The 27,856-nt window shown below is 39.6% G+C and overlaps 2 protein-coding genes across 6 annotated transcripts; one reads left to right on the top strand and one right to left on the bottom strand.

Moving 5' to 3' along the window:
• Positions 1 to 5,426: 5,426 nt before the first annotated feature.
• gins1 (GINS complex subunit 1 (Psf1 homolog)) lies at positions 5,427 to 7,178 on the top strand. Of its 2 annotated transcripts, XM_079472469.1 has the most exons (7): positions 5,427 to 5,621; positions 5,723 to 5,787; positions 5,874 to 5,972; positions 6,048 to 6,138; positions 6,224 to 6,340; positions 6,528 to 6,602; positions 6,682 to 7,178. In XM_079472469.1, exons 1-7 carry the CDS (start codon positions 5,547 to 5,549, stop codon positions 6,748 to 6,750), a joined length of 591 nt encoding a protein of 196 aa, XP_079328595.1. In that variant the 5' UTR covers positions 5,427 to 5,546; the 3' UTR covers positions 6,751 to 7,178. The 2 variants fall into 2 exon arrangements, with proteins under 2 accessions (XP_079328595.1, XP_079328594.1); XM_079472468.1 differs by having other exon boundaries at positions 5,507 to 5,621; positions 6,528 to 7,175.
• Positions 6,581 to 27,718, bottom strand: ninl (ninein-like). Of its 4 annotated transcripts, none has more exons than XM_079472464.1 (28): positions 27,462 to 27,718; positions 26,156 to 26,367; positions 25,976 to 26,072; positions 24,992 to 25,179; positions 20,597 to 20,663; positions 20,311 to 20,504; positions 20,054 to 20,209; positions 18,356 to 18,523; positions 16,573 to 16,709; positions 16,220 to 16,360; positions 15,969 to 16,143; positions 15,625 to 15,735; positions 15,447 to 15,533; positions 14,279 to 14,426; positions 14,119 to 14,178; positions 13,910 to 14,031; positions 13,434 to 13,792; positions 11,556 to 13,088; positions 11,011 to 11,115; positions 10,849 to 10,918; positions 10,106 to 10,390; positions 9,606 to 9,719; positions 9,379 to 9,525; positions 9,153 to 9,302; positions 8,785 to 8,898; positions 8,067 to 8,276; positions 7,868 to 7,981; positions 6,582 to 7,638 (listed from the first exon to the last, which is right to left on the bottom strand). In XM_079472464.1, exons 2-28 carry the CDS (start codon positions 26,336 to 26,338, stop codon positions 7,447 to 7,449), a joined length of 5,427 nt encoding a protein of 1,808 aa, XP_079328590.1. In that variant the 5' UTR covers positions 26,339 to 26,367; positions 27,462 to 27,718; the 3' UTR covers positions 6,582 to 7,446. The 4 variants fall into 4 exon arrangements, with proteins under 4 accessions (XP_079328592.1, XP_079328593.1, XP_079328590.1 ...); XM_079472465.1 differs by having other exon boundaries at positions 24,992 to 25,176; positions 27,462 to 27,589; XM_079472466.1 differs by lacking the exon at positions 11,556 to 13,088 and having other exon boundaries at positions 6,581 to 7,638.
• Between the last annotated feature and the right edge of the window lie 138 nt (positions 27,719 to 27,856).

Here is a 27,856-nt window from a genome sequence, read left to right on the forward strand (position 1 = left end):
GACATTTGGAACAACTCGAGGCGAGTAAATGATGACAGAATTTTCATTTTTTGATATATGCCTATATATGACTTTGGCCATATGATGGAAACCGTTTCTGTGATGATGTACCATAAGGGGACAGTAAAAGATCTATTCTCCAGTGATGGGACACCAGCCAGAGCAATGGTAAAAAGCAGTAATCAATATAAGATGAAAGTATCATTTCTTGATATCTGAAGCAATTTTGCACAATAGCAGTACATTTATCAAAATTGATTTAATTCATAAACTCTCATACAAGCCAACTAGAAAGACCTGATATATAATCCACGGATATACAGACAAAGAAATGAGAACTGACTTGTAGACATGTGTAAGGTATGAGAACTTTTCTAATGATTCATGTTGGACAGGGTGGAAGAAATGAAAAGCTTTCAAATCCCTTCATTTAAACACACTCTCTTGGCATGCAGCTCATGTTGACAGCTGAAGACGTGAGCTGTATATGCATGGCCTGAAAAACTGGGGGGGCGGATACTTTAAACACAGACAGCCAATCACATGCCGGGGCTGGAGCTCAAGGGCCACATGATCTCAATATTTAAGGCAAGTTGAAACAAGAAATCCTCATAATTACACCAGATGAATGCATTACATGTTGAATGATCAAGTTGTATCGCCGAATGTTTTGGCGTTTCTTTAAACACGCACAATGAAGTCTCCTGAAGTATTTATTTTGAGCTAATGGCCTCCCACAACAGACGCCATTGACATCTGAACATCTGTCACCGGAATGGAAATTCACCCAGACAGTAAACAATACAGTTAGCAGAATCAGTCAAGGTCACAGCTACTATTTAGTGGCCTCACACACAGCTACAACAAAGCACAAAGCGCTACGACTTTTCAACTATCCAAAGAAATGTCATTGCAAATTAAACATTATATTAGGTTACATACTATATTATATTGTACTGTATTGTGTTGTATTACATTACATTATATTGTTGTATAATATTGTTTTTTTCACACAATAATAGCAACTTTGTTATATATAACTATAGGAATCGTGTTGCGACTAAAAACTCAAAATAAATGTAATTATATCTTCAAAGAAGCCAACCTTTCCCTAGAATTTGCACAAATGTATTCTGCACATTACAATAAAATAAAAATTATGATTTAAAACATTATTGGATAAACATTAATTTCAAACATTCTGACATGTTTTAAGATTAAAATATTTTTAAGATGATGGTTTTTATGAATGAATGTCAGTTTGATTTTTCACATTGACTGCATTTGAGTGGGTGTTTTTTATGTCAAATTCTTATTTTTTTATATTAACAGTGATAGTTCTATATTTTCCAGTTTTCGTCTGTATTATATTCGATTTATTCTACAAAAACGAGTATGTCCAACACACTAACCTTCGAGCGATCTGCTCTCTTGTATGCCACAATAATAATCAAGGATGTTAAATATAAATGATATTTTCTCCATGGCTTGCTCTATGGTCACATTAAAGGCATAGCAATAATACAAATTCTGTCATCGTTTACGCATCTTCACTACATTTCAAACATACTGTATATGACATTCTTTCTACCGCAGAACATAAAAGAAGATATTTTGAAGAATGTTGGTAATCGAACGACAGCGGTACCCCTTCGCTTCTTGACACAAAACCAATGCAAGTCAATGGGTTCCGCCATTGTTCGGTTACTAACATTTCCTGTAGAAGAAAGAAAGTCATATACAGTAGGTTTGAAATGTAGTGGAGATGAGTAAATTTTTGGGTGAACTATCCCTTTAAGGTTCTCTAAATCTGCATCGACTCAATACAAAGTGTGTATAAATATACATGACCTGACCCCTCTCTGACTGTATACAATCGTGACTCACTGAATCATTGTGTCAGGACATCAGAGGGCTTGTGAAACAGTGCCGTCGGATAAGCGGCATTTTAAAACAAGCTTATTTTTTGCTTTCTTTTGAAATCAGCTGGAGGGGTTCAATAAGGGGGGGGGGGGGGTGCTGGGTGTGACATCAGGGCTCAAGTGGCAACATTTGTGCAGTTCCAGTGGGATCTGAGTGGAGTCCACAGCTGAAACACTTCTGTTTGATCTGCTCGATGAGAAAGACTGAAGGAGCCAAAGCTACATAGCTGAAACTCTTTAGACGCACATGCTGCTGAACTCACGCTGTGAGAAAACCAGAGAAATCCCTCTGACCCTTTTCACAGATCCTTCATCCTCTTTGTCATTCATTCCTTCGTTCCGTCTCTCTCGGTTATTTGTACTCTGCGCCTTTTTCAGGTACCCGAGACTTTGTTGCCTGCAACCGTCCCAGATCCCTTAAGTACTACAGTGACGGCACCCTAAGCCCCAGAGGTTTATTGGATACCGTTGTCATGTCAGAAACACGTTTGAGTCTGTAAGCGGGATTTTATCTCGGCCTGAAAAGTACAAAGCAAGCAGAGGATGTTTGTAAGCGCTTACACGAGCGTCCTTAAGGCTTTATTAAGACGTTTGCGGTTAAAACCTGGAGCTATAGCTTGAAAAGCGGGGACTTGAGGGACCACCTGTCGCAGCACAAGACACTGATATGGCTGTGAACCGTTTCTATGGTTTTAATAGTTGATTTGTTGAGATTGCTTTGGGCTCTGGCCCAGTGGAGTTTGTGCCGCGGCCGCTGACAGAGGGAGCATATCTGCAGCTGTCCCTGTTAATTATACTGTTATCCGCTGTTTGGGGGGCGTCCCGATCAAACTGTGGAGCAGCAGGCACAGAGCATGACTTTATTCGGGTTCTCTGGAAAGGATATCGCCCTTTTTGCTTCTCTCATAAACGCCTTTGGGTGGTATTCGTTTAGCTCACACCTATAAACTCTGCTGTTCCCACACTGTAAAGCATGGTAAAAGACCATGCTTGAAATGAGTTTATGGGGTGTTGATCTGGGATGCATGAGAGATTAGTAAGAAATGAAGAGACCAGCATTTCTACATGTATTGAGGCCATTCCAGTCAAGTGTCTGTCGAATTTCAACAAAATCAAAACTCAGGAGTGACATAAAGTCATCCAACAGAAATGTGAAAGATTGACAGCATGACAAGACATACGACATTTGTAAATAAAATCAAAGGTTTCACATAAAAAATGGAACTGCTTCTAAATACATGCAGAAATATGAAGTGATTATTAAAAGTGAATACGAACTTGTTTTCTTTGCAGTATTTGAGGTCTGAAAAATGCAAAGCATCATTTATTTTATTTTGACCTGTTTCTTACGTTTTCATTTTCTGCCAAAGCAAAAAAAAGCAAATCTCTTTATTTGAAATTTGGAAGAAATATTTTCAGTAGTTCACAGAATAAAACAAGAAAACTTTTTACCTAAACACATTCCTATAAAAAGTACATTCAGAAAAACTAAAAACTGTTGGAATGGTCTCTCAATTTTCTGCGGCGGGTGTGTATATATTTCAAACAGGTTATGTTATGTCTAGTGTAATTCATGTCAGTATGTAGCCTCAGGACACCGTGCACATTTTACACGAACATTAATCTTTTCTCTTTTTTTAAAATATGGATTTGTACGTGCACACCTGCTCAGGACTTAAAAGTTAAATGATTTTTCGTACTGTTTATAGTTTAGCGTTTTATCTTGCACACACGAACTTCACATATTGCAGACTTATTCAAGCTCTGTCATAATAGGTGAGGACTGGCTTTTCTATCGAGTTCATGTCTGGGTCATCCAGTGACATTCAAAGACTCCCAAACCCCAGAAATGCTCTCTGTTGTTTCTGAAAGAAGTCTCACAAACCCTCGCAGCAGACGAGTACACAGCCTTATTGTGCAATATACAAACAGTTCATTTTGTTTTACATACCATTAAGAGGTGAGGTTTTCATGGCATTTAATGTACAGTATTACAACATACAGTAATTCGATAATAGACAGGAATACAAAAAATCTGCGAATCTTCACTATTCTCCATCCAACAGTAATAATAACTGATAATTTCATGTGATTTTCAGGTCACGCAGATGATGACAGCTGCACTGTCTATATTGACAGAGAAGAGATCTATATGTGTAGCCTATTCTGATTTGTGTAGTTTGTGAAAAATAACAATATGATCAACGATTTTCTGTCGAAAATATTTGTGCAACGAAAACAGAAGATCTTAATTTATATATATATATATATATATATATATATAGGTAAATCATTATTGTTTACTAAACAATAAATAGGAAATGATACGTTGATTTGTATGTATCACCACTAGGTGGCAGCATATACCTGAATACTTTTGGACTGTGAAATAAAAGGCGCCCCAGTATATGTCGTATAAAGTGCATTTTCTAACAGATAAGGGCGTTCGCGGTGTGCCTAAAACCCGTAGCTGTTATAAAATGCACCTACTTGGGTTTTATTGCTCCATCAAACCCTTCAAAATATTATCTGACTATCGCAGTAAAATATGGTGCATGATTTAATGCATTTTCAATGCAACACAGTACTGTCATCTTGTCAAGGCCACTACACTGGTGTGTTTTTTGACTAATCGGTTTATTACAGTAATGTGGCGTGTGGTTCTTTCCCCCTCATTTCCGCAAGCAGCATTCACAGCGACCTATGTAAAAATGCATTATCGTTAGGTTGTGTTAACACGTGATCAACATCGTTTTCCATTCAAACAATCTGTTCTGTTTATATTACGACTGAAAACTTCTGTCAGACATTTTAACGAATTCAGTTTGGATCTGAACACATTGTTATTTCGCTCTTTTAAATTCTAATAAAACAGAAATATTACGTATCGGACCAAAGACACGTAAACCGAATATGTTGGATTATAACCTGCAAATTGAAGGATGCACCGTTACTCCAACAGATACAGTAAAAGATCGTTATTATATTAAACAGCAACCTGTCATTTGGAAATCACATCTTAAATGTCGTTGATGACGCAGAGAATCTTATTCATGCATTTGTCACCTCTTAGATCTCCAAACTCCAGACTTTTGATACCACCCCGAATAACCAAATCCACCAAAGGGGGTCGAGCTTTCTCAGCACATAAACTCTGGAAAAGCCTTCCTGATACTATTCGAGGGTCAGACACACACTCCCAATTTAAATCTAGATTAAAGACGCATCTTTCAGCCAAGCATTCACTTCAAGCATAATATGCTAACGACCTGGAGACTGCATTTATTGGATATTATTGACCAGAATAATTTTATTTATTATATAAAACACCACGTAGGGCGTTTTACCTTTTTTTTGTCTTCCTCTGTAAAGCTGCTGCGGAACAATGCACATTGTGAAAAGCGCTTTATAAAGAAATTTAATCGAATCTGAATAAAGAACCAGACCGGACGTCTGTGAATTTGCCACGCGCGTTTGTCCTACGTGGCTCTCCGTAGTAACTTTAATGTTCACGTGACCACAACAACTGAAATTTACCGCGAAAATCTTCCACGACGTTGCGTGTCAACACTCAAGATCGATCGCAGCTAAAGCGACGCGTTTTCTTCGCGCGGCATATTTATAATGTTTTGCGAGAAGGCGCTCGAGCTCATCAGAGAGCTTCAACGGATGGGCGACGGGCAGCTGCCCGCCTTTAACGTGAGTGACCCCGAAGTTAAAAACGTGCAGTTCTCACACAAACACCACGAATGCCATTGACGTTCTAATGTGAACTAACAGCCTGTCTGAATTTGCAACAGGAGGACGGTATCCGCCAAGTCCTGGATGAAATGAAAGCGCTGTATGAACAGAATCAAACTGACGTGTAAGTGTTTAGTTTAGTAGCAACATTATAGTATAATATTGATAGAGTTATGCGCGTTATACCGGACTGCCTTTCGTTTCTTTAAGAAACGAGGCAAAGACAGAAGGCAAGAGCGAGCTGATTCCCACCATCAAGTTTCGCCACAGCTGCCTGCTGAGGAATCAGCGCTGTGTTGCTGCATACCTGTAAATATCTTCTTTCCTTTCATTCATCTACTTTACATGAACGGTTAACTTATGAACAGTTCCTTCTTTACACAGGTATGATCGCCTTCTGCGGATCCGCGCTCTCAGATGGGAGTATGGAAGCGTGCTGCCCACAACCATCAGATTTCACATGTGTGCTGAAGAGGTGCAATTCATAGATGTTTACGTTATTGTCACGTGCATTTCGTTTCTTTATACACTAAATAACAAACCATACACATCACGTGCAGACGGAGTGGTTCAATCAGTACAAAAAGTCTTTGGCGACCTATATGAGGTCACTTGGGGGAGAGGAAGGGTTGGACATCACACAGGATATTAAACCCCCTAAAAGTTTATACATTGAGGTGAGTGCCCACGTCTGTTTCAACCTTTCAACATGTAGTAGTCGTCATAAGGAGTTATATTTGATTCTTGACTATTACATTGATATAACATTCAAGCACCATCAACCAAATTATATAACATACGCACACACGTATATTTAAGAATTTTGGCATGAAAATATACTGAAGTTTGACGTTGTCTTTTCAGGTGCGCTGTCTAAAAGACCATGGTGAATTTGAAATCGACGACGGCACAGTTATACTGTTGAAGAAAAATAGCCAGGTAGTTTTATTCTTGAAATCTTTTTTTTCCATCAGACTGTCTTGTGTGCCGTTTAACACGTGCCACTCTCTCTTCACAGCACTTTTTGCCCAGATGGAAATGTGAGCAGCTTATCCGACAGGGTATATTAGAACACGTCATATCCTAAGAGGGAAAAAAGCACTTTTGTACAATTCACTCATTAAGATGAGCCATCTGATTATCAGTCATCTCATCTATACAGACCAGACTGTATGTATGCACAGGTGAAACTTTACTTGCTGTTTACAGTTATAATAGGACAGTATGATGCTTATACAACTCCGTGGTGCCACAGTTTTATCCGCATCAAGGGACAGTTCTTGCAACAATAACAATGATTGATATCCACAAGGACATTAGTGCATCAAAATAAACATGAAAGATAGCATCTGTATCAAAACTGTACACTGTAGTTGGGCATTGCTTCAAATGTGCATTAAAACGTAATTCTTTTTAAAGTGTTCTACACTTGCCAGATAATACTTCGTTTGTACCCTTCATGACAGTAAACAAAAATGTGATGTTTACACATCAAATAAAGTGTTCTCGTACGACAAAAAACTCTTGTCCATTGGTATTCAATTGCCTCTAAAAAGGCCATAAAAACGTAAAATAACTTTATACTTGTCCTTTTATACTGTTGAAAAAGCTGAACTGAAATATGACATACAGTATATGTAATACTTGCATTATTTGTGCTTTTAATTTAACACTGGGATTGTGTACTGCGTCAACAAGAAAACATTTTGCACCAAGAAGAAAGCGCACTAGAGTGGGACTTCACGGTCTAGAACCCCATGTAAAGAACAGCAGGGAGAGAGCTCTAAGCGGTGAGGGATGCTGGGGCGATTTTACGCAGCAGTTTATTAAGGGCGACGACTTTCTCCTCCAGGACAAAGGACTTCTTCTCTGCACTCTTCTGCCTCTGCTCAGTCACCTGTAGAGCTTTCATGAGCTGAGAGTTCTCCACATACAGATCTTTCAGCAGTAGATCTGACTTGGCATTTTTGGCAAACTGAGACATAAAAAGTGAATCATCTCCGTGCTACACCAAAAATAATCATATTTTAAGACATTTAAACAATACATATCTCTCAGAGCATAACCATGTCTTATGCACTACTGTTTGAAATGTTGATCACTGCCTAATGCCAATGTTTTTATGCGTTTTAACAACAGCATTCACTAAAGGCTATCAAACACTACCTTACTTTCTACATTTGGATTAGCATTTTTAAAGGTACCTGTTCTTTTAGCTGGTTGACTTTCTCCTGCAGCAAGACACGGGTGTTCTTCAGTTTGGCCTCAACCTCCTCCACACGCTCCTGCATGCTCCCCATCAATTTCTCATACTGCTCCTGTTGTTTATTAAATGGTTGTTTATAAACGTGTACTACTCTCTGTTAGATTTTGAATTGGATGTTTATCAACATGCAGGCGTACCTGCTGAAGTCCCATCTGAACATTGGCCTGCTTGGCATGAGAGCGAAGCAGATCTTCTAAGTCCTGAGTCCTGCGCTGCTGTTCGACCAGCTGTGTTTGCAGGTGCGACAGGTGCTCCCGGGTACCAGACCCCACCTGTTCCCTTAACTTCTGTACCTCACGTGTGTGCTGAGCCTGGACCAGTGACAGAGCGCTGTCTGCCCTCAGTGCCTAAACAACATGCAATACACAAAAGTGAGACCTATTGTCTCTTCTCTGTGGAAGAACACAACTGCTAGACAATTCCCCATCACTATACTGTTATAGCAGATTGGGCAAGGTTCAGAATTTACAAATCGTCTTTTTTTATCTTAAATCCACCTGGTGACATCTAAGAATGCTGAATTACATCTAAGAATGCTAAATTGGAACCCAACAAGAACAAGAGAAAGAGCACGTGGACACGTCAACCAGCTGGAGGGAGCCGTTTTTTTGTTCACTGCATTTCGTTGAGGAATGTTATGTAAATGGTGGATATAACACTGGATTTGCAGATTGTTTGAAACTAGTAGATGGCACAGACCCAGTGCTAAAAGAACCGCACGCTGTAAGTCAAACTAAGTCATATGTCTGTGTTTTGTTGGCAATTGGTGTGTACGTGCGTAATGTAAACAAGACAAACTTAGTGAATCAACAGTTATGCAGGGACGATGTATTGTGTGCTCGTGCTTCATCATACTTGTTGAATTGCCTCTTGTCTAGCAGTCTGGAACTCTGCCTGGTTATTCTTTAAAGTGAAGTGTTCATGTCTCAATTTCTGAAGTTCCAGCTCCTGAGTCTGCAGTTGGGCCACCTATAAATTAAAACTTTGTTTACAAGACTGCATCCAAATATCCACGTAGGCTACAGTGAAAGTGTGCTATATGGCAACAGTGAACAAAGTCATCAGTAAAATGAACCGATTAGACTTACAGGTAATCATTATTTTGTGTTTCACATATACAATGCACTTCGTAAGTAATAGGGCGGGATTCTGAAAACCTACTGCTTTAAAAACATCTGTTGTTTTCGCAAAAACGCAAAAGAAGTTTGGTCTTCTCCACTCACCCTGTTAAGAAGCTCCTCGTTCTGTACACGTAAACTCTTGCACTCTTTCTGTAAAACACCGAGCGTCATCTCCTCCTGCATTCTGTGAGTGTGATGTAACTGCTCCTTCTCTTTACGCAGCTGACTCAAGCTCTCCTCCAGCTTCTGGACCTAAGTTGGCAAAACAGTGTTACGGTGACAATCCTAAATAAATGAGTAAACCTGACATTAAGAGATTGTCATTCACCTTGTCCTGACACTGTTGCAGCATCTTTTGATGTGTGGAGATCTCCTGGATGTGGATGTCTTTTTCTTGCCACACACTCAACATCTGAGAGTTAACCTGCTCTATGTGCGTTTCAGAGATGTGAAGAGATTCCTGAAGCTTCTCCAACTGCAATAAACACAAATCAGCTTTTTGCACAGCACAACATTAGTAAAGACGATCCTTGTGAAAACACCTCAGGATCTCACCTCCTGCTCCTTATCTGCCATTCCCTTCAACAAGCCGTCTTTGTCTCGCTCCAGTGCTTGGTTTTTTAGGATCTGACTAGTTAATGCAGACTCAATAACTGTCAATTGCTGTAACTGGAAAAAAGTAAACATCATAAATAGTAAACATGGCTCTGAAAGTGACCCCAAATTATTTATCTGTACTTAGTTATATTTAGAGTCTACACCACAACTACAATAATACAATTCACTTTAAAAAATAATAGATAAGCAGAGTACGTGCATTTATACTAACCACATCTAAAATTAGGTTTATCAAAATTCCTTGTGATGCTTCCACCAAAGACAAAGTCTTATTTAGGTTTAAATGATAAAGGCTGAGTAAAAAATATCATTTTCTTTTGGGGGGGATTTAACCTATTAAAATATTGAAGGTTGTTATATTTCTCTTGTCAAAAGTAGCAAATTTGTTTGCATCCTCTCCAACTTAATGAATGATACCATATCTAATGAAACCATACCTTCTCCTCTGCAGTTTTGAGTTCCCTCTCCAGAATCTCTTTTTCTTTCTTCCACTGTTTCTGAAGCTTCAGTATGTCATTGTCCTTCATCTGTAGAGTGTCCTGCAGCTCTCTGTAAGAGGCATTCATCTCATCTTTCTCCTGACACACCTGTGCCAGTCTGTCCGTCAGCATCTGGACGGCTCTTTGATCAGAACACAGTCTGGAGCTCAATTCAGCGTTATCGCTGCTCAGCTGCAGGTTTCTCGCACTCAGCTCAAGCACCTCCTCTCGACATCTGCCGTTCTGTTTAAAATAAGGAAAACATTATTTAAGACGACAGGAACTTTTTTATTTTAATTAAGATTCTTGGAACATCCCTTATTCATGTTTTTAAAGTTAGGGTACATGTACACAACAGTGATGTACTAATAAGTAAAATAAGGAAATAAAAAAAGGTTTTGCGTACATTGTCAAGATGATCCCTTATGTAGGATAGATATGGATCCACAAAAAACAACAGAAAGACTGCATTATGCATGTCAGGTCTGTCGTTCGCGATGTTATTTAGTAAAGAAACATGTCAAGCACGTGCACATAAGTTGTGAAAACTTAAACGGATATGTTAACACCATTGTTTTCAAATACGTACGGTTTAAAACTGCATTTTCATGCATCGCTAAACTTTATAAGACGTTTTTTCATCATAAGTTAAAAACAGTGCCCCCATACACAAAATGGCTATCCAAGGACTTTATTCTTGCCTCTTCACGAAGCTTTTCCTCCTCTTCGTGGTTCTTGCTGTAATTTCTCTCCAGCTCCTCAAGTTTCCTCCTGAAAGGTGCAGTGACACTTGGTATTCACGAAAATTGAAAAAGAAACTTGCAGATTAAATATGCGCTAATCCAATGCTAGAATTTCATTACGCCTTTTTGTTGACCTCCTCCTCAAGCAACTTCACATCCTGCTGTAGGACAGCAAGTCGATCCTTCAAAGCGGCGTTTTCAGAGCTGACCCCATCAAGTTGTCTCCTAAAGTTGAAATGAAAAATAACTTGTCAAACCTTTGTACAAAGTCTTGCACTTTTAGGCAGTTTAACATGTATACATTTAGGCACAATTCACGTTTTTCACAACAAACCTTTAAATGAGTTGCAAAAGATAAGCGGTGCAAACACTAATTATTAAAACTACATGGATGCAAGAAAAAAACTTTCATGATAACTGTTATTGACAGTTGTTTCACAATCATGCATGTCAGTATCATTCAGTTAGTGAGATGCAGCATGACGTCTCAAAAGCGCACGTCTATGATTCAAATTTGATTCCGTGAAACATGTACTCAAACAATTTTTGCAAAAACAGACCAGTCATGAGTAGTGATCATTCTTGGCATATGGGAGAAACACAAGTCAGTGGTTAGTCGTGTGTATCGGTTTCGACGGTCATCTAGTAGCCGGGGAACCACAAACCTGCTGGGACAGTCTGGATCCACCTCCAGCTCTAAAGCCATAACAAGTCCCTCCATCTCAAGAAGTCGTTCTTTCATTTGCTTCTTCTCACATTCAAAGGCCTCTTCCATCTGATGAATCTCCATCTGAGAGTCTATCAGCGATTGCTGTAGTTTGATGGTGGTAGTGTCGGCCTCCTCTCTCACAGTACACAGCGCTCTCTCTTTGCTCTCCAGTTGCTCGTTCAAAATCTGAACCTGACCGGAGAGATGACTGACATTCTTAAACAGGTTCATCTTGAGCTGAACTTCATTCCACAGCAAATCCATCTCTTCCACTTTGGCTTCCAGCTGATGACGGAGTTCAATCATTTGGTTATCTGTGCTTTGGAGTTCCAGGGTCAGTTTATCAAAGTCACCTTTGAGTTTGTTCGCCTCATCCTCCATCTCAACAATCTGAGATGAAAGCTGGTCCGCAAGTCTCCTATAGCCGGAGTTCTCCTGTTCGAGACGTCTTGAGTCCTCTTGGTGAGAGTTCAGAAGGGCTTGGAGCCCTTCAACCTTACGTTGCTCCACACGAAGGGAGCTTTGAAGGTTTTGTTTACTGCTGTGTATCTGATCCCAGTCCTGTGAGAGACTATTGACTTGCGTTTGGAGCTGTTTGATGTCCTCTAAGAGTCCATCTCGCTCAATCTCCAAAACATTTAACACAGACGCCTGTCTTGAAAGATCGTCATCTCGGCCTATCAACGCCTCGTGAGTTTTAGCCAAGTTCTCCTGAAGCTCCTCCACTTCTCTTAAATGTCTCATAGTAGATAGATGACTTCTGTTATCAATCTCCTCCTGTAAAGTTGCTGATTCTGTCCTACGCTTCTCCAACTCTGTTGACAACTGAGAAACTTTATCAAGAAGTTCCTGTTCCTTCTCTTTTTCCTTCAGTTTCTCCTCATCTAGCTGGCGTAGCTTATCCTTATAACACCTCTCAGTTTCTTTTAGCGTTTGCTCCTTCTGCTTCGCAAGTTCTTGTCTCTTTTCACGTTCATCTTTAAGCTTCTGCTCAACCTGAGATACTTTATCGCAAAGCTTTAGTTCTCTAGCATTCCTGATTTCCATCTCCTTCTCTTTGGCATGCAGCTCCGAGGTCAAATGCTGTATGAGGGCATCTTGGGCTTTCATGGACACGGTATTGTCCTCCAGTTGAACACACATCTCCTCCAGTTTATCTTCCAGCTTTCTTTGTAGTATGAGCAGCTCCTCCTCAGCCCTTGAGGCAAGCTCAGCTTGATCTTCCAGTACCTGAATATGCTCTCTTAGCTTCCTGACCTCCTCCTGATAATCCTCCTCTAGTTGTTTCTTTTCCTGTGCCACTCGACTGCAAATCTGAGCTTGCTCTTCACCAAGGAGACGCTCCCTGCGCGCCTCCTGTTCCAGCTCCTGTGCTCTTGACTTCCATAAAGCGATCTCTCTACGATGTTCCTCGGACTGTTCCTGAAGATGGCACTGGGCCTCGCTGTGCTGCGCTATCATCTGCAAAATCTGCTGCTCCGCCTTCTCCCTGAGACACAGTAACACGCTAACATTTCTATGTCTAAAAGTACACCAGTGTCATGGATACCGAAATTTTATTTTAGGTTAACAAGGTTCAGAAAGATTTGTACACGTGAGAACGAAGGAGAAGCTAAAGCTCTCTTTCCCCCTTAGGGAATCACCATTATTCCTACCTATTAGCATAGCTTCATGAACTGTGCTTATTGTTGGTTCTTAATGTTCAATGTAGGGCTGGGTATTTAATCAATTCCAATTTTGCTTATCGATTCCCAGTTTCGTTGTAAAAATGACATAAAACAAAGATTTCAACCTGTATTTGAGATCCTGAAATACATCGTTTATTCACACTCACCTAACAAGCTGCACTTCCTGGTCCATCTTCAGCTTGAACTCTCCCTCCAGTTGATCTTTCTCTGAGGTGAGACGCAGTACGATGTTACTGATCTCGCGAGCATAGTTTTGCTCCAGTTCAGCCTGCTCTCGTTGAATCCGTCGCTCCTGCTCTGGACTCCAGACCCCTCCCATCATCTTACCCCTCATCTCTGCCTCCAGTCTCTCCACAGCCTGACGCATGTGCTCAGCACGCTGCTCAGCTTGCGCTTTCTGCTCTTCTAATTCACTAATCTCCATCTTAAAACACTGTGAGATGTCCTTCCGCTCAACCTCCATATTCTGACGCATCAGCTCCATGCTGCGCTCATAGAAGTTCACCTTTGCAAACAACACAAAGATTCACTTTTTTACATGAGGTTACAATATGTATTTCCATACATTTTGGTGGAAACTAGATACATGTTTCAATTTGTATATAACATAATATGCTTATACCTTTGTCTCCAGTTGGATCTTCAAGTCTTGAATCTCTTGCTCATATTTCTCTTTCATCTGCCCCATGGCCAGTTCAGTCTCGATGCTTACAGCAGGAGCTAAACTTTCTAAGGAACCCAAAGCTAAGGAGACACAATAAAGCAAAGTGTGACCTATGTGAACATTGTGTTTTAGTGGAAACATTTTAACTTTGCATTTAAACTGCTTGCCATTCTTGTCAGTGGCTAGAAGCTTCTTTCTGAGTGGCGATTTCTTCATTTCTGGATCATCTGCAGATCAAACAGAAAGTGCCATTTCATACAACAGTGAAACCAGCACAATATTCATATTTAATGCCAATTGAATTTCAAGTCAATCTGTTATATTTACCAGAATCCGATTCTGTGGTTATTGCTCTTCGGCCTGACCAGTCATGAGTGGATAGGCTCTCCCTGCATCGTCTGGATCTTCTTCCTGAACCCTGAGACTTAACCAACTCCAGCTCGGAGTGCAACTCGTCATTCCTGTCCTGCAACTCCTGCATGGTGTAACACACAGTATAAACAGTTCAGAAGTTCATACAAAATAGGACCACAAGAAGAGAGCATCAACAAATACTTTTGACTAAAAAATGTAGTCAATGTACAGAATGCTTTATTTCCTGTAAGCTTTTAGTTTTTTGCATTGTTTTGAACATTTGAATAAAACCCATATTCCCTGATATGCTGTGGAATGCTTTTTCAAATGAAATATCGGCCAATTAACCCCTCAAAATATTAGAGTTTCCTTTTCCATTTTGTAGCATGCACAACTAATTTTAATGGTGAAATCGATCCTGAGGGAGTTAAGCAAAAACTGTACAACGTAACCTGCGATCTTATGTTTTTGTTACAGATTCCAGTTTTAAACAGGTTTCTATAACATTCCAGTCACCTGGTTGGGAAACCGGAAGTACCGCCCCAAACTCACACCATAAATTGCGAATATTTTGCCATGACAAGAAATTTTTTGGTACAAAAAGGCCACACCCAATTTTCAAATAATTATAATATTAGAATTGAAAATCCCTAACTACATACAAAATAAAATGAAAGGTTGAATGTATAAAAATGTAGGAGTGACTTTGTGGTGAGGTTGTGAATTGCAACTAACAGTTCACTCCACCCCTCCCTTTCAAAGTACTATGGTGGCTGACACAGAACTAAGATGTCGTAAATAACGTATTTACAAAACACACTCTGTAGAGCAGTTTGTCCGTTTAGGGCTACTGTAGAAACAACATGGTGGATTCCATGTAAGGGGACCCGAACACTGTGTGTTCAGTCTATGTAGATAGAAATAGCTCATTCAAAGGTAATAAAAATATGTCGTCGGGTCTTTATACATCTCCGAAGACAGTTACAGTATGTATATTATATTATATTGCATTTGTCAATAGACCCTCCAAAAGAATTACACTGGACCTTTAATCTAAGAAAAGTCTGTATTGACCCTTTACTGTAGGCAAAATAAACAAAACATACACAATTAATATTTATCATATCAGTGTCCATCATACCCTGCACTGCTTCTCATACTCCTTAATGACCTCTGAGAAGTGCTCCTCTTGATTTAGTCTTGTGCCATTTGGATCAAGGTCACCATACTGTTTATTAAAACACATACAGAACAATGATGAGTAATTTAGTGGCTATAAGCTTAAGCAAATTCGATTCAGATGCTCATAGATCTCTCACCTTATCCTGCAGCAGGTGACCTAGATCTTTCTGTAGTTTCGTGATGGTGTTCTCAGTTTCAGACAGCTTCTCCTTCAAAACACTGACCTCCTCCTCCAATCGACTGTTCTCCTGTAACACAGCTAGAGTTATTTAACCTGACACCACACGCACATGCCCAAAGAAACATACACTATTAACCACAACGGATCACCTTCTCCTTAACAAGTCCTGTTCTGTAGCTAAGAGCAGGCCGGTATCATTGTAAAACATTGGACAACCGTGCATTGAAGCAAAATTCATAGTCTAAACTCTAAATACAAACAAACACTGCAATGTAGAATAATATTGACATCATTGGGTACCTTGGCAGCAGTGCAAACTTCCTCCTGCAGGCTGGCATCCTGAGCCCTGAGAAGCTCCAGCTCCTCCTGAAGTCTCGCCCTCTCCTGCTCCATCTGATCCAGGAACATCTCACTCTCATATTCGGATTCACTCCGCAGGGCCGTGAGCTTGTCCCTGAACTCCTGCTCCAAACCCCTGCAGAGCGAGAGGGACATTTACAGCATTCCTAGTGCATTTACAACAGATGCCGAAGAGAGCAGAGCGGCCTTACTTGATCTTTGACTCATTGAGAGACTCCATGGTGCTATGGCGATCGTCTACCTCTCTGACCAGCTGCAGGTTACGGCGGTCAGCCAGTTCCAGATCAGCCTTGGCTTTGTCTCTCTCCTGGCAGGCCTGGTCTGCCAACACTCTAAAGTTCAGGACATCATCATAGCATTACCAGATTATTCACCCCGGTGCATTTTAGAGGTCAAATGTGTTTGGACAAAGCAATGATACCATATCACCTCCAGATGGGCGTAAAGAGCCAAATAAAAGATTTTTGCGATTCACAGTAGTGCTAATATTGAATTGCTGTGATATTCTTTGAAAGATGTGATGTGATATGTGAATGACACCCACTGCAAGTAGTTTATCTCGTTCTTGTAGGAGACCAGAGCCGCCTGGTGGATGCCATTTCCACTGACCAGTAACTCATTGTCCAGAGCCAGAGTGAGTTCAACCAGACACAGTCGCTCCTCTGGAGAAAAGTCCAAAGTCTGCACATAAACAATTGCAAACAATGTAAAACCTGATAATGCATTTACAACATGCTTTATGGAATATTACTGTGGTGAGGAAGGCGGGACGAGAGCTGTGAGGCGGGAAGGAAGGAAGTCTTGTGATAAAGAGCTGAAACACCCAATGAGGCTGAGGTGCACAACTGATGTTGTGTCGCATTGTTGGGAACCACACAAAGGCCATTATCGGCAGCACCTCACCAAAAGACGTCTTTCACCCAGGATAACGGATGTGATGAAAGTGAGATCGGACACACTACTCATGAGATGTCTCTCTGATAATAGCAAGAAAAGGCAAGTATAAATATGCAATGTATTTCTATAATCATATATCCCCCAAACACAGAGGATGCCTACCCGACAAACCTAGTGAAACCTCAGACCTCTATTCATATTCTTGACTGCTCCCCCTGTCATGCCTAAGGCATGGAAAATGTCCTATTGGGCAATTCAACTGTGCTGAAATAGTGGGATTATCACACCTAGTCATATTAAGCGAATCTGAAATATATAATATAAATAATTCATTATCTGGTCTAAATCATCCACTCTCAAAAAATTGCTTCTAATATTTTCTATATATGTTGAAGATTGAGATATGATATATTGGCACTATTATATTTTTGTCTTTAAGCACACACCTTTAGATAATATTGTTCCAAACCTTTGCCTGGACATGTATAAATAAAGTATTTTTAGAATGAATATCTCTATTCTATAAATATAGAATATGTGACCCTGGACACCAAAACCAGTTTTAAGGGTCAATTTTTCAGAATTTAAATTTTTACATCATCTGAAAGCTGAACAAATAAGCTTTCTATTGAGGTCTATTGGCTTACTGCTGTAATGACGTTGTGGGAAGATGACCCCGAAAGCGGAAATTCTAAGCCTTGCATAGATACCAAACTTGAGTTGGTAATTCCCAAAGAGCGGGCAGCAGCAAGTTTGTAGACGTGTTTCCGCCCATTTTTGTTCGCAATCTTGTGGCATCCAAGTTTTGATATATTTAAAGAAGTAAATTTACTAAATATCTTCATGGAACATGATCTTTACTAAAATATCGATCATTTTGACCCATACAATGTATTTTTGGCTATTACTAAAAAATTTCCCGTGCTACTTATGACTGATTTGGGGTCCAGGGTCACAAATAGAATTTTTCCTTACTACCAACACAAATATTTTTTTTTTGTGACATTTGGGGGCCGTTCTCACCTAAAGTGAAGGAAAACTAATAAATACATTTTAACCAATAAAATACATTAAGTAAATTGTACAAGAAGAACATTTATCAGGAGACCACCCACTAATCAAATGTTCAGGATGTTAGGGCATTGATATAAAATGTCCTGGGTAGCTTCCTGTTTGCCCCTGTCAAAACCCCCGAGAATGACATTCTGTTCACTAAACACAGTACGGCTTAAAACCCACTTTCTATGGTAGTTTCATTCATTTCATCACCAGCCAAGCAAAAACCTTGAATACTCGAAATTCTGATCATTTAAGAAAGTAATAGGTACCATTCATGTTCAAATGTTTGGAGAAAGTTCCCCAACCATAACTTGAATCATTTGTACAAGTACTACTTATGAGTATGTAGTAAAATCAAAGTGCTGCATTACCTGTAGAACATCCCTGCTGTTGTGGATGCCCTCCTCCGTCCACAGAGCGACAACTTTCTCTGGGCTTGTGCATCCGGACCCATCATCCAGCCGGCTCAACAGTCTCTGACCCACAGTGGCTGACAGTATTGAAGGGGAGGTGGACCGCACCACACGTTCCTCAAGGGCCTGAGAGAGAGGAGGAAATGACATGAGGAAAAAATCAAGACAAAACAACCGAAATGGCAAAAAAAGCACTGTGATGAAAGGACGTAAAATGAGATCTCAGCCCCACCACACAATGAACAATGTTATCCTCGACACGCTATAGAGCTAGCCACAATCACAGAGTCAATTATTTCACTGACCGCTAAAAAACATCCATAAGCCTTAAGCTGGCTTAGCCCAGTTTTAGCTCCGGTCACAATAAAATATTCATGCAATCTGGTATTTATCATCATCCAAAGAACACAATGTTTTTCTCTTTCAAAATACCCTTAATCTGGCCTGATGTTAAAATGTAACCAACAAATCTAGCATCAGAATGTGCTTACATTCCTAAATGAGGAAAGCTTGAGTTAAGATGTTGCGTGCTTTTGAAAAAGTGGACCAATTCACCTCTGAAAGATCACCATAAGACTCCAACGTGTCTTTCAATTCCCAGGTGAATACATTACAGGCCGGTATGAGGCCTGTGGTGCAGTACATCATGTCAGATGTCAGTGCAGGTTTGGTCATTGCACAGGAATACATGACTTGTGCTTTGCTAGAGACCGGAGAAGCTCCGCCTTCTTCATTAACCTCATTGGTTTCAGTCTGTGCTGCTCCCAGTAACCTAAACTCAATCCTATTTGACAAGCAAACGCTTATCTGCATAAAACATCCAGATGTTTTGTTTCTTTAGTTCATCCTTCTATAAATTAACAGGTGAGAAAAATAAGTAGCGTCACAGTGGAGATTTTCTCTCCATTATATAAAAATTATTGTATAAATTAAAACAAGTAAGTTCTGCAAGATTTCTGCTGCGGTTGTTTCACAAGCACTTATTTCTGTATACATTTTTGATGTGTTGTATTCTGGAACATTGTACAGGATTCAAGGACTTCTCCATATGTCATAAGTAGTCTGAGAGACTGTAGTATGTATGTTTTTCTGTTTACATCTGGAAACACACTGTTTTGCTATCTGATTGTAATGCTGTATAAATTGGTTTCCACTAACTACACTTATTCTGTTTGTCATAAAACATTACATAAATTCTGACACCAGTGCTTTTGGTCTATCTCTTAACTGTCAGCTATCTATGCTATAGTGTAACGTTTACAAAAGAAATGTGATGTAACCTAAGGGTTAAGGTTGCAAGATGCATCAAAATACATCAAATGGGTATTACAATATACATGTCAGAATTGTTTTTAAGGGGTCCTACTTTGCCAATTTATTATGTTTTGCTAAACCATGTTGCGATTTTCAAAAATGTTTCATGTATAACTTTTATTTTTGTATTTCATGTTCTGTATAGTTAAAGTTTTAGGACAGCAGAGACTCTGGTGAGACCGAGACAGTGATGAAACATGAATTCTATAATTTTCAGTTCACCATAATTTTATGACTTGCACAATGTGCATAAAAGAGATAATCACACTATCATGTCCACATCGATAGATTGTTTTATTAATCTGGCTGTTCAACACCAGTGATCTGAGGTTTGATCCTGACCTTTGACAAGGAGCGCTGAGGTTTGGGCCGGGCAGGGGTGGAGGTAGAGATGGGTCCAGCATGATGGTGTTGTCTGAACAGACCGCTCTGAAACTCGGTAACACTGACTCTCCCATCCTGATCTCTGTCTAGTTTCCTGAAGAGCGCATCTAAATTCTGCCCATAACGACAAAATAACATGCAGACATTTACTTAACAAAATGAATAATGTCAAGTTAAATGCTGAAATGTATCTCCGAGAACACACACAACTGTACCTCAGACTGTAAGTTCTTGAGGCCGATGTGTTCACAGACGAGTGACAGCTCCTCACGGCTTAATGACCCTCTGGCTCCGACCCCCAGCTCCGCCCATACGGCCCTAACCTGGCGGTCTGTCACTTCCTGCTTGGGGAGGTCGAGGGAGTGCTGCGGACTTCCTGTTCCATCCTGACTCCAGATCTTCAACTGGCCTTAGGGATACACAAAAAGATAGAAACAAAGTCACGTGCTGATTTAAAATCTTTAGTTTTACTGTGCCACAATACAGTAAGATTCTATCTACCTTGTGCCACAAAATAGTGGTGTGTGGAGTCCTTGTTGCTTCCAGTTTCCTCATCAGACTTCAGACTCTGTAAAAATCAGAGAGTTCAAGAGTTGAAACTTCCATTTAAATACTGGCCTATTATTATATATAACATTGCCTGTTATATATATTCATACCCATATGAACACATACAGTAGTTATTTGTGTTATATTGCATTTCTGTTAGGGATGAAACGATATGTAAATTTTGGCCGATAACCGATAATTCTTGAACACTGGAAGCCGATTACCGATAAATGGTCAATACCGATATGGCCAATCATTTATCGTGCATCCCTAATTTCTTTCTTAAGCACACTGCATTATGGGAAACATTGTAAAGCCCTGTGAATGGTATGTTGTGCACATTTTGCAAGCCTTACATGTCATGTCCATAATCATAGATAAATAAGGAGCAAAGAAACACTGTTCTAAACATAACCTATCTGTTTGTGTGTTCACTAAATATGTAATAAAGTGCTTGTCAAGACCCTTGCAGCTGAAGTTCTTTTATGCTTTATTTGTGTGCTAGTGCCATCCAGTGGTGGATAACGGTTTTACTAATAATGTCACAAACACGTAAGACATGGTTTGAACAGTGTATAATAATGGTGAAGTATATTAAACATGATACGCTAACCAGAAAATAAAAAAGTTCCGCCTCAGGCAAAAGGGGATCAAACACAGATGAATGTGGGACAAGCCACAATCAATTATCTTCAACTTTAAATATGAAAAGCATTACATAACTGTTCACAGAGAAGTGGGAAATAAGAGACCCCTTTGTCTCAGTAATACAATATTTCAAACAATAACAGTATTCACCCAAAGCTGGAAATTCTTTCATTATTTAAACTTGTATGACTTTCTTTCTTCTGCAGAGCACAAAAGAAGATATTTTGAAGAATGTTGCTAACCAAACAACACTGGACGTCGTTGACTTCTATTGTATGGACACAAAACCACATGAGACATTTCTCAAAATATATTCCTAAATATATGATTTCATTCAGCAACAATTTCTGTCTTGTGAAAATGTATACTTTAGTAAGTCATACTACACAAAACTAAATCATTTACAGCATTTAAAAGGGTGACACATCTTGTATGCAATATTAATTTCACCCTGTTGAGTTATTTACATAAACAGGCAGTGGTGCAGCTCACATTAATGTTACAGAATATATGGACTGGAATCTGTGCTCGAGATTGTGAATGTGAACATCGGGACTGAAAATCCTTTTTCTCGGTCCCAAACCAATTCATGTTAGCGTGCTTCCTGACTGGACATAATGATACTTATATAACAGACAACAATAATCTATTCTCAATTGCCATGAAGGTTTTACAGCAGGGGCCAATTAAACAGTCAACATTCATTGGTACTTCCATAGTTTAAGAGTTTAGGCTGAAATATGATATATTTTTGGAGAAAAAATGCAGGGTGGGACTTGACTTTGTCCATTGGGAATTGACTGAATCATGGAGAGTGGGAAGCCAGGTGGTTGACGGGAAGGGGTCTCGTAAAATAAGAGGGCTAAAACAAGCCATAACATTGACTTGGCAAAAGATTATAAAGACAAATATTATAAATGTGAATACATAAGACACTTGTAAGCGCTTATCTGATTGTCTGACTATGTAACTTCATCTAGTAGGTTGTTGCAGAAAAGTCTGGTTCCAGAAGACTAGTTTTGTATCTTTTGCCTCCCTTTCGCCATCTCATCATGAAACATAAAATTTCAGGTTACTTTTATGTAAGGTTAAAGTCAACCCAAGTGAACCCAACAGCTCAATTGATATAATACCTGTTTTTTGTTCATCTTTAACCAAAATTTTTAAGATTGTAGCTTAATGCAACTGCTTAATATACAGATCCCATTAAAACTTTATTCTGTAGATAATTGCAGACATAGATGTGTTTTTTACAGTAATGATACAGTGAAAAAATCTCACATCAATTCAAAGCTCAGAACTGCAATTTTTGAAAACAGCACCCTGTTACATCACCAGTGGGAAGTGGGGACGAATTAAATCGTAAAGCCTTTTACATAATGCTTATGTAAAATACCAGTGCACAGTCACTGTATGAAAGAGAATACTGATCCAAACATGATGAGTTGGCCTGAAACATGAAATCACTTCTGACAGAGTGTCTTTAGAAAGCATGTAATCTCTCTCATCCATTGAAAGCGCTCGCGATGGGTTACATAAAGGGTCTAAATATTTCAAAAGAGGACGGGGAGGATGGGACAGTCACAAAACAGAAAAGAAGAGTCAGGGCAGAGAGAAAAAAGGAGTGAGAGCTCTGGTATGCAAGTATGCGTTTCTAAAATGAGAGGCACAGTTAGAGGAAGCGGCATGCCAAATTATAGCCAAACCCTTCCCTTGTTTTACTTCACATTATCAGGCTTTCTGACCAGAGCTGATGTTTGCGCTCCACCCAGACAAACTAAAAAATACCTCTGACTGAAAAATCAACTGTTTAAGAAACAGGCACTGAAACACACCGAACCGAATTGAGTCTAAACAGCGAATACGGCTGAGTGCCAACATAAACGGTCCTGGGATGGACTAGCGTGCTTTCAGTTTTTGCTACTGCATTTGATGGTCTAACACCACCACAAACTCTCCCAAGAACTCTTTGCTTTATGCTGGGGCAACACCAAAAGATTTTTTAAAAACGTATAAGCGTTTTAAACGGTGAGAGACCACAAACACGAGGAGAAAAAATCCTAAATGTAATTATTTTGCTCCTATAATGTGTGGAGAGCCGTGATGTGAGGAAGACAGCATATCACACACCAACAGATTTTCAAACAGAGTCCTGACTGTGAACACAGGAAACTTCAGAATGAGTTATTTAATATTGCACTGTAAGCTTTGTTTATTATATACGTGTTCAACAAATGTGTACACATAACTGTTTATGTCATTTTAGAAATATTATTAATCGTTGAGAAATTGCTCAAGCAGCGTCGTCTAAAGCATTTAAGGTGGCACGGTCCTAGATAAAATTTTTGCAACTCAAATATTGTGGTATTTATGTCTTCACAGTAATAAAAAAGAATATAATACAGTTTTGTAAAAAAAATAGCTGCTGACATTATCACCCGAAAGATCACTAGCTTCACCTATTTTTTCTGTTCAACCTTAAAGCATCCACACACTCGGACCTGTACATAGCATTATTTGGACTAGATTTTTACATTTCTACTTTTTTAAGAAAAGGGAAGTGGCGCTTGACTGTGCAAAACTCTTTGGGTGGTTGACTGGATATTGCTATACAGATCAGATACTAATGTGTTGAGTGGATTTGCTAAATTCTGGGGGGTTGCTGAAGCATTTCTAGATGGTTTCCAAAGGGTGGCTATCTCGCCCAGGTCTAAACGGCGATTTATGGTTCTGCGTCATAACTGCGTCATATGCCGTAGCCCGTTTTTACTTCACTTCTTTGTCTAAAGCGAATTACATTGCATTCAAGCTATGTATTTTTATCAGTACGTGTTCCCTCGGGATCGAACCTTTGACGTTTCTGTTCCTTATGCAATGCTTCACAAATTGAGCTACCAGAACACCCAATTCAAGTTATTGTTCATGACTGTAGCACCAAACTGTGCTGAAAGGGTTCCATGTCAAAGGCAAAAACCGGTAACAATTGTGGTTGTCCTTGTCATCACCAGCAATTTACAATGTTATTTAAAACTTAAAGTCCCTGTAACAATGGACGCTTCCCTCCCCCGTAACATTCTGTTAAGGGACACTGGCAACCCGAATTATCATTATTTACTTCTAGTGCCAAGGCAAGATGATACTTAATCTAGAGTAACTCTTTAAAACAAAATTTAAGGACTGAGAGTTTCAAAAGTACAGGTTTTCGTTTAAACTGGCACTGTAAAATGACTCCAGATGAAAAAGCACGGACACAGCAGAATAAAACAGACCTCTTTTATAAGCGCTCTTTGGAAAAAGAAAGAGAGAGAGAAAGTGAGAGAGAATAAGAGGGAATGTGAAATGAACCATGTTTGATCCTTAGCCAAAAGTAACACTAAAGTCTGGTGAAGGTGGGGGCCCGCTGCACTTGCACATTCCACAATACCACACTTCCTGTCTGTGAAAACCAGGTCAGACCAGACCCATTCCAAACTGACTCAGGTGTTAAACTGACTAACAATACAATGAGGACAATGCAGTGAAAACATTAGGTACAAACATTTTTCGCATCCAATAAAAACACAGCTTGCATTTCAATCTGCATTCACACTTCACAGTTCAAAGTGAATTCGATTCTTAGTACTATCCTTTAAAAACTTTGAATGCTCTTTGGTTTGCACTGGATATGGCAGAGACGTTAAGATTATGTACATAATTTACCTCAACGCTCTCCAGTGAGGTGGAGCGTCTGAGCTTGGCTCTCCTCACACCATTTGGTTCTAGTTTGTCAAATGCTGGCGAGTCTTCCGAGTCGGCTGTAAGCTCCAAGTTATTCTTGTCTGGTCGTGATCGGCGGCCGTACCTTTTGGTTCCTTTCACATATTTAGGCTTCACTTCTTCTGGGACTGCTAGAAGCACATGAAAATTACGCCTTTTAGAAATTGGCAATATCTCGGATAAAATAAAAAAGTAGTCAAAATAAATGTAATACATTGATTTAATATGAATTTCATGTTATCTGTGAATGTATTTTAAAATCTGCCCTCATTTAATTTGTACATTTAATAAAAGATGAAATATGCTTACAATGAATCGGGGATCAGTTTGACATCTGTTTCTCATCACATGTTTCAGATATTATTGTTCACCGTGGTAAATGCAGCCTTGAGCACTGAAACACCTTTATTTCTGCCCAAAACTACAAATGAACTATATTTTGGATTTGGCTTAGACAAGCCCTTGAACAAAAGATGACAGAATCTGCATTGTTCCGTGAAAATCTATCTTTAATACGAAAGTCAGAAAATTGTTTTTTGGCAGATACCTCACGTTATTATGAGCTACTGTTGTAAACGATAGAATGCACAAGAATAAACATGTCGTTAATATGTCTTTATAAACATATCCAGACTGTCTTTAAAGATTTTCTGTGGATTAAAGGAGTGTTTAGTTTTTCACTCAGAACATAATATATACATGCATTTGCATTTCCACACTCTCTATGAACAGAACCATGAACACTGGGCTGTTTATTAAACAAAATGAAGATAGATTTTAGGCAGCATCACCTGGAGCCTTTAAGTCCTTGAAATCAAAAAATAAATCAACAAACCAAAGTCCACGCTAACTTTAAAAACACTGATCATAATGAAGATTCCAAGCCTTGCGGGCAAACAGTTTAGCTGTCTTCCCTCTGCTATTTACCTGGCTCGAGATAGCTGCTCTCCTCCTCTGATGTACTGAAATCCAACGACCTCGACAACACAGCCACAAAGCCCTCTTTGAACTCCTCAAAATGAACCTGCAATACGACAAAACGGGTTATTTTAATGTCTAGTGATATCTCGTGCACAATTAGGTTGAAAACAGCACTTTTGATCTTACCCTAGCGTAATGCTGTGGGCCTAGAAGAGTGTCCAGCAGCAAGGGGAGATGGGCATCTAAGCTGAGTTTGTGGCATAAGGCAGTAAGCTCATCTTTGTCAAGGTAACCTGTGCCTGTGGTGTCACAGCTGTCGAATTCAGCCTTCAGCTGGGCCACATAGCGGTTCTGTTCCTCCTCATCCATCCCACAACATTCTGAACCGCCTGCAAGTTCTGTGAATCCAGAATTATCGGTGGCAAACAAAGTTAGTGGTCAATCTTGCATTACCCCATAGCTTATCATGCCAAACAATGAGAAAATGGATACATTTGAACTTGGGGAAACTATTTGTAACAGGCTATGCAATTGACATATGCATTTACGCTTTGTCTTTTTAAACACATTCGTTCTGTTTCCTGGTGGTGCTTTATAGTTGGTCCGTAGTTTCTTAGTGTATTTAGTTTTGCAAAGACAGATCAGTGTGCCTAAGAATTCCATTGATTTGGTCCAGCTGGCAATAAAGTCTATTATTCTAACAACTTGAGTACTCATCCATATCAAATGCCTCAGTGTTTTGATCCAATGAGAGCCTGGGTTGCTTATCAGTAGTCTTTAAGGAGAGAAAGAATGCACTTAAAATGCAAAACAGAATCTAGATTGTGAAATCCATTCTGCTGAACAGCATCGCCTAAAATACATTCTTTCTACCCTTTAAAAAAACACCAGGATTTTATAAGATTAGAGTTAACATGATTTTGGTGAATTGACAAAACATGTTTATTTCCACAGTTTGAGAACAAATATTATCGTCAAACTGACTTTAGGGAGAATTTTCTGTTACTACTGTTTTATGGTTATTTTAGAAAGGGTCATGTCATTTAGTAAGACAGTGAATCCACTTTGAAACTGACTGGTCTTGTTTTTGAAACCACAAAGATCCTTGACCCTCCACTCAAGTCAAAACAGGCTCTTTAGATGCTTTACACTTACATATTCCCCAACTTCTAACAAACAAGTTGCACTATTGATACTTCCCATTCAATTTCAAATATTATAACAACGTGAATATTCAATTATAACAATAAAAGACACATCATTCGTGTCTTATCCCTATTAAACTGCTCTTAAGCATAAAAGGCGACAGGTATCCCACAATGCAGCACGCGGGCTTGGTATACACTTCACCATGGGAACGAGGGGAAGACTCGTGGAAAACAAAAGAAATCGTGGTACTTTCCCACTAAACCACGAGCCCTGATAAATGCGCATACTATAAATAAATCTCCTTTGCGTTAATATGACATCGACGCGATATAAATCATCTTACCGTTAAACTCACGATGCGTCCGTTCCCGTTAAAGTCACTTTCTGACCAACATCAGTTGCGGTTTCGTACTATCAATATATGGTCATAAAAATAACGGCCATGTACTGTAAAAGACTATTCGCCATTTGAACATAATTGCGACATAAGCACGGCATCACTTCCCGAGATTCAAGTAAACTGTTGCGGGACAGACAGTCGCACTCATCCCTCGAGCGAGCGAGCGAGCGTCCGTTCACCGTAGTGGACAAGCAGCTTCAGTCTGGAGACACTGATGCGCCATCTGCAGCCCCTGCTGGTCAGGCGGTGTACTACACTGTACTGACAGTACGATCCCACGACCCCAGATTCAGCCCCCACTCTGGAATAAAAACATCATAGTTGTTCTTTCTCTACAT

This window comes from Barbatula barbatula, assembly GCF_947034865.1.
Source record: "Barbatula barbatula genome assembly, chromosome: 14".
NCBI classification, from domain to species: Eukaryota; Metazoa; Chordata; class Actinopteri; order Cypriniformes; family Nemacheilidae; genus Barbatula; species Barbatula barbatula.

Coding starts and splice junctions, on each gene's coding strand:
- ninl (XM_079472464.1), bottom strand. CDS start 26,338: ATGGATGAGGAGGAACAGAACCGCTATGTGGCCCAGCTGAAGGCTGAA. Junction 20,505..20,596: donor CCACTATTTTGTGGCACAAG/GTAGATAGAATC, acceptor TGTATCCCTAAG/GCCAGTTGAAGATCTGGAGT. Junction 7,982..8,066: donor TTCAGATGGGACTTCAGCAG/GTACGCCTGCAT, acceptor AATAAACAACAG/GAGCAGTATGAGAAATTGAT.
- gins1 (XM_079472468.1), top strand. CDS start 5,547: ATGTTTTGCGAGAAGGCGCTCGAGCTCATCAGAGAGCTTCAACGGATG. Junction 5,622..5,722: donor GGCAGCTGCCCGCCTTTAAC/GTGAGTGACCCC, acceptor AATTTGCAACAG/GAGGACGGTATCCGCCAAGT. Junction 6,341..6,527: donor CTAAAAGTTTATACATTGAG/GTGAGTGCCCAC, acceptor TTGTCTTTTCAG/GTGCGCTGTCTAAAAGACCA.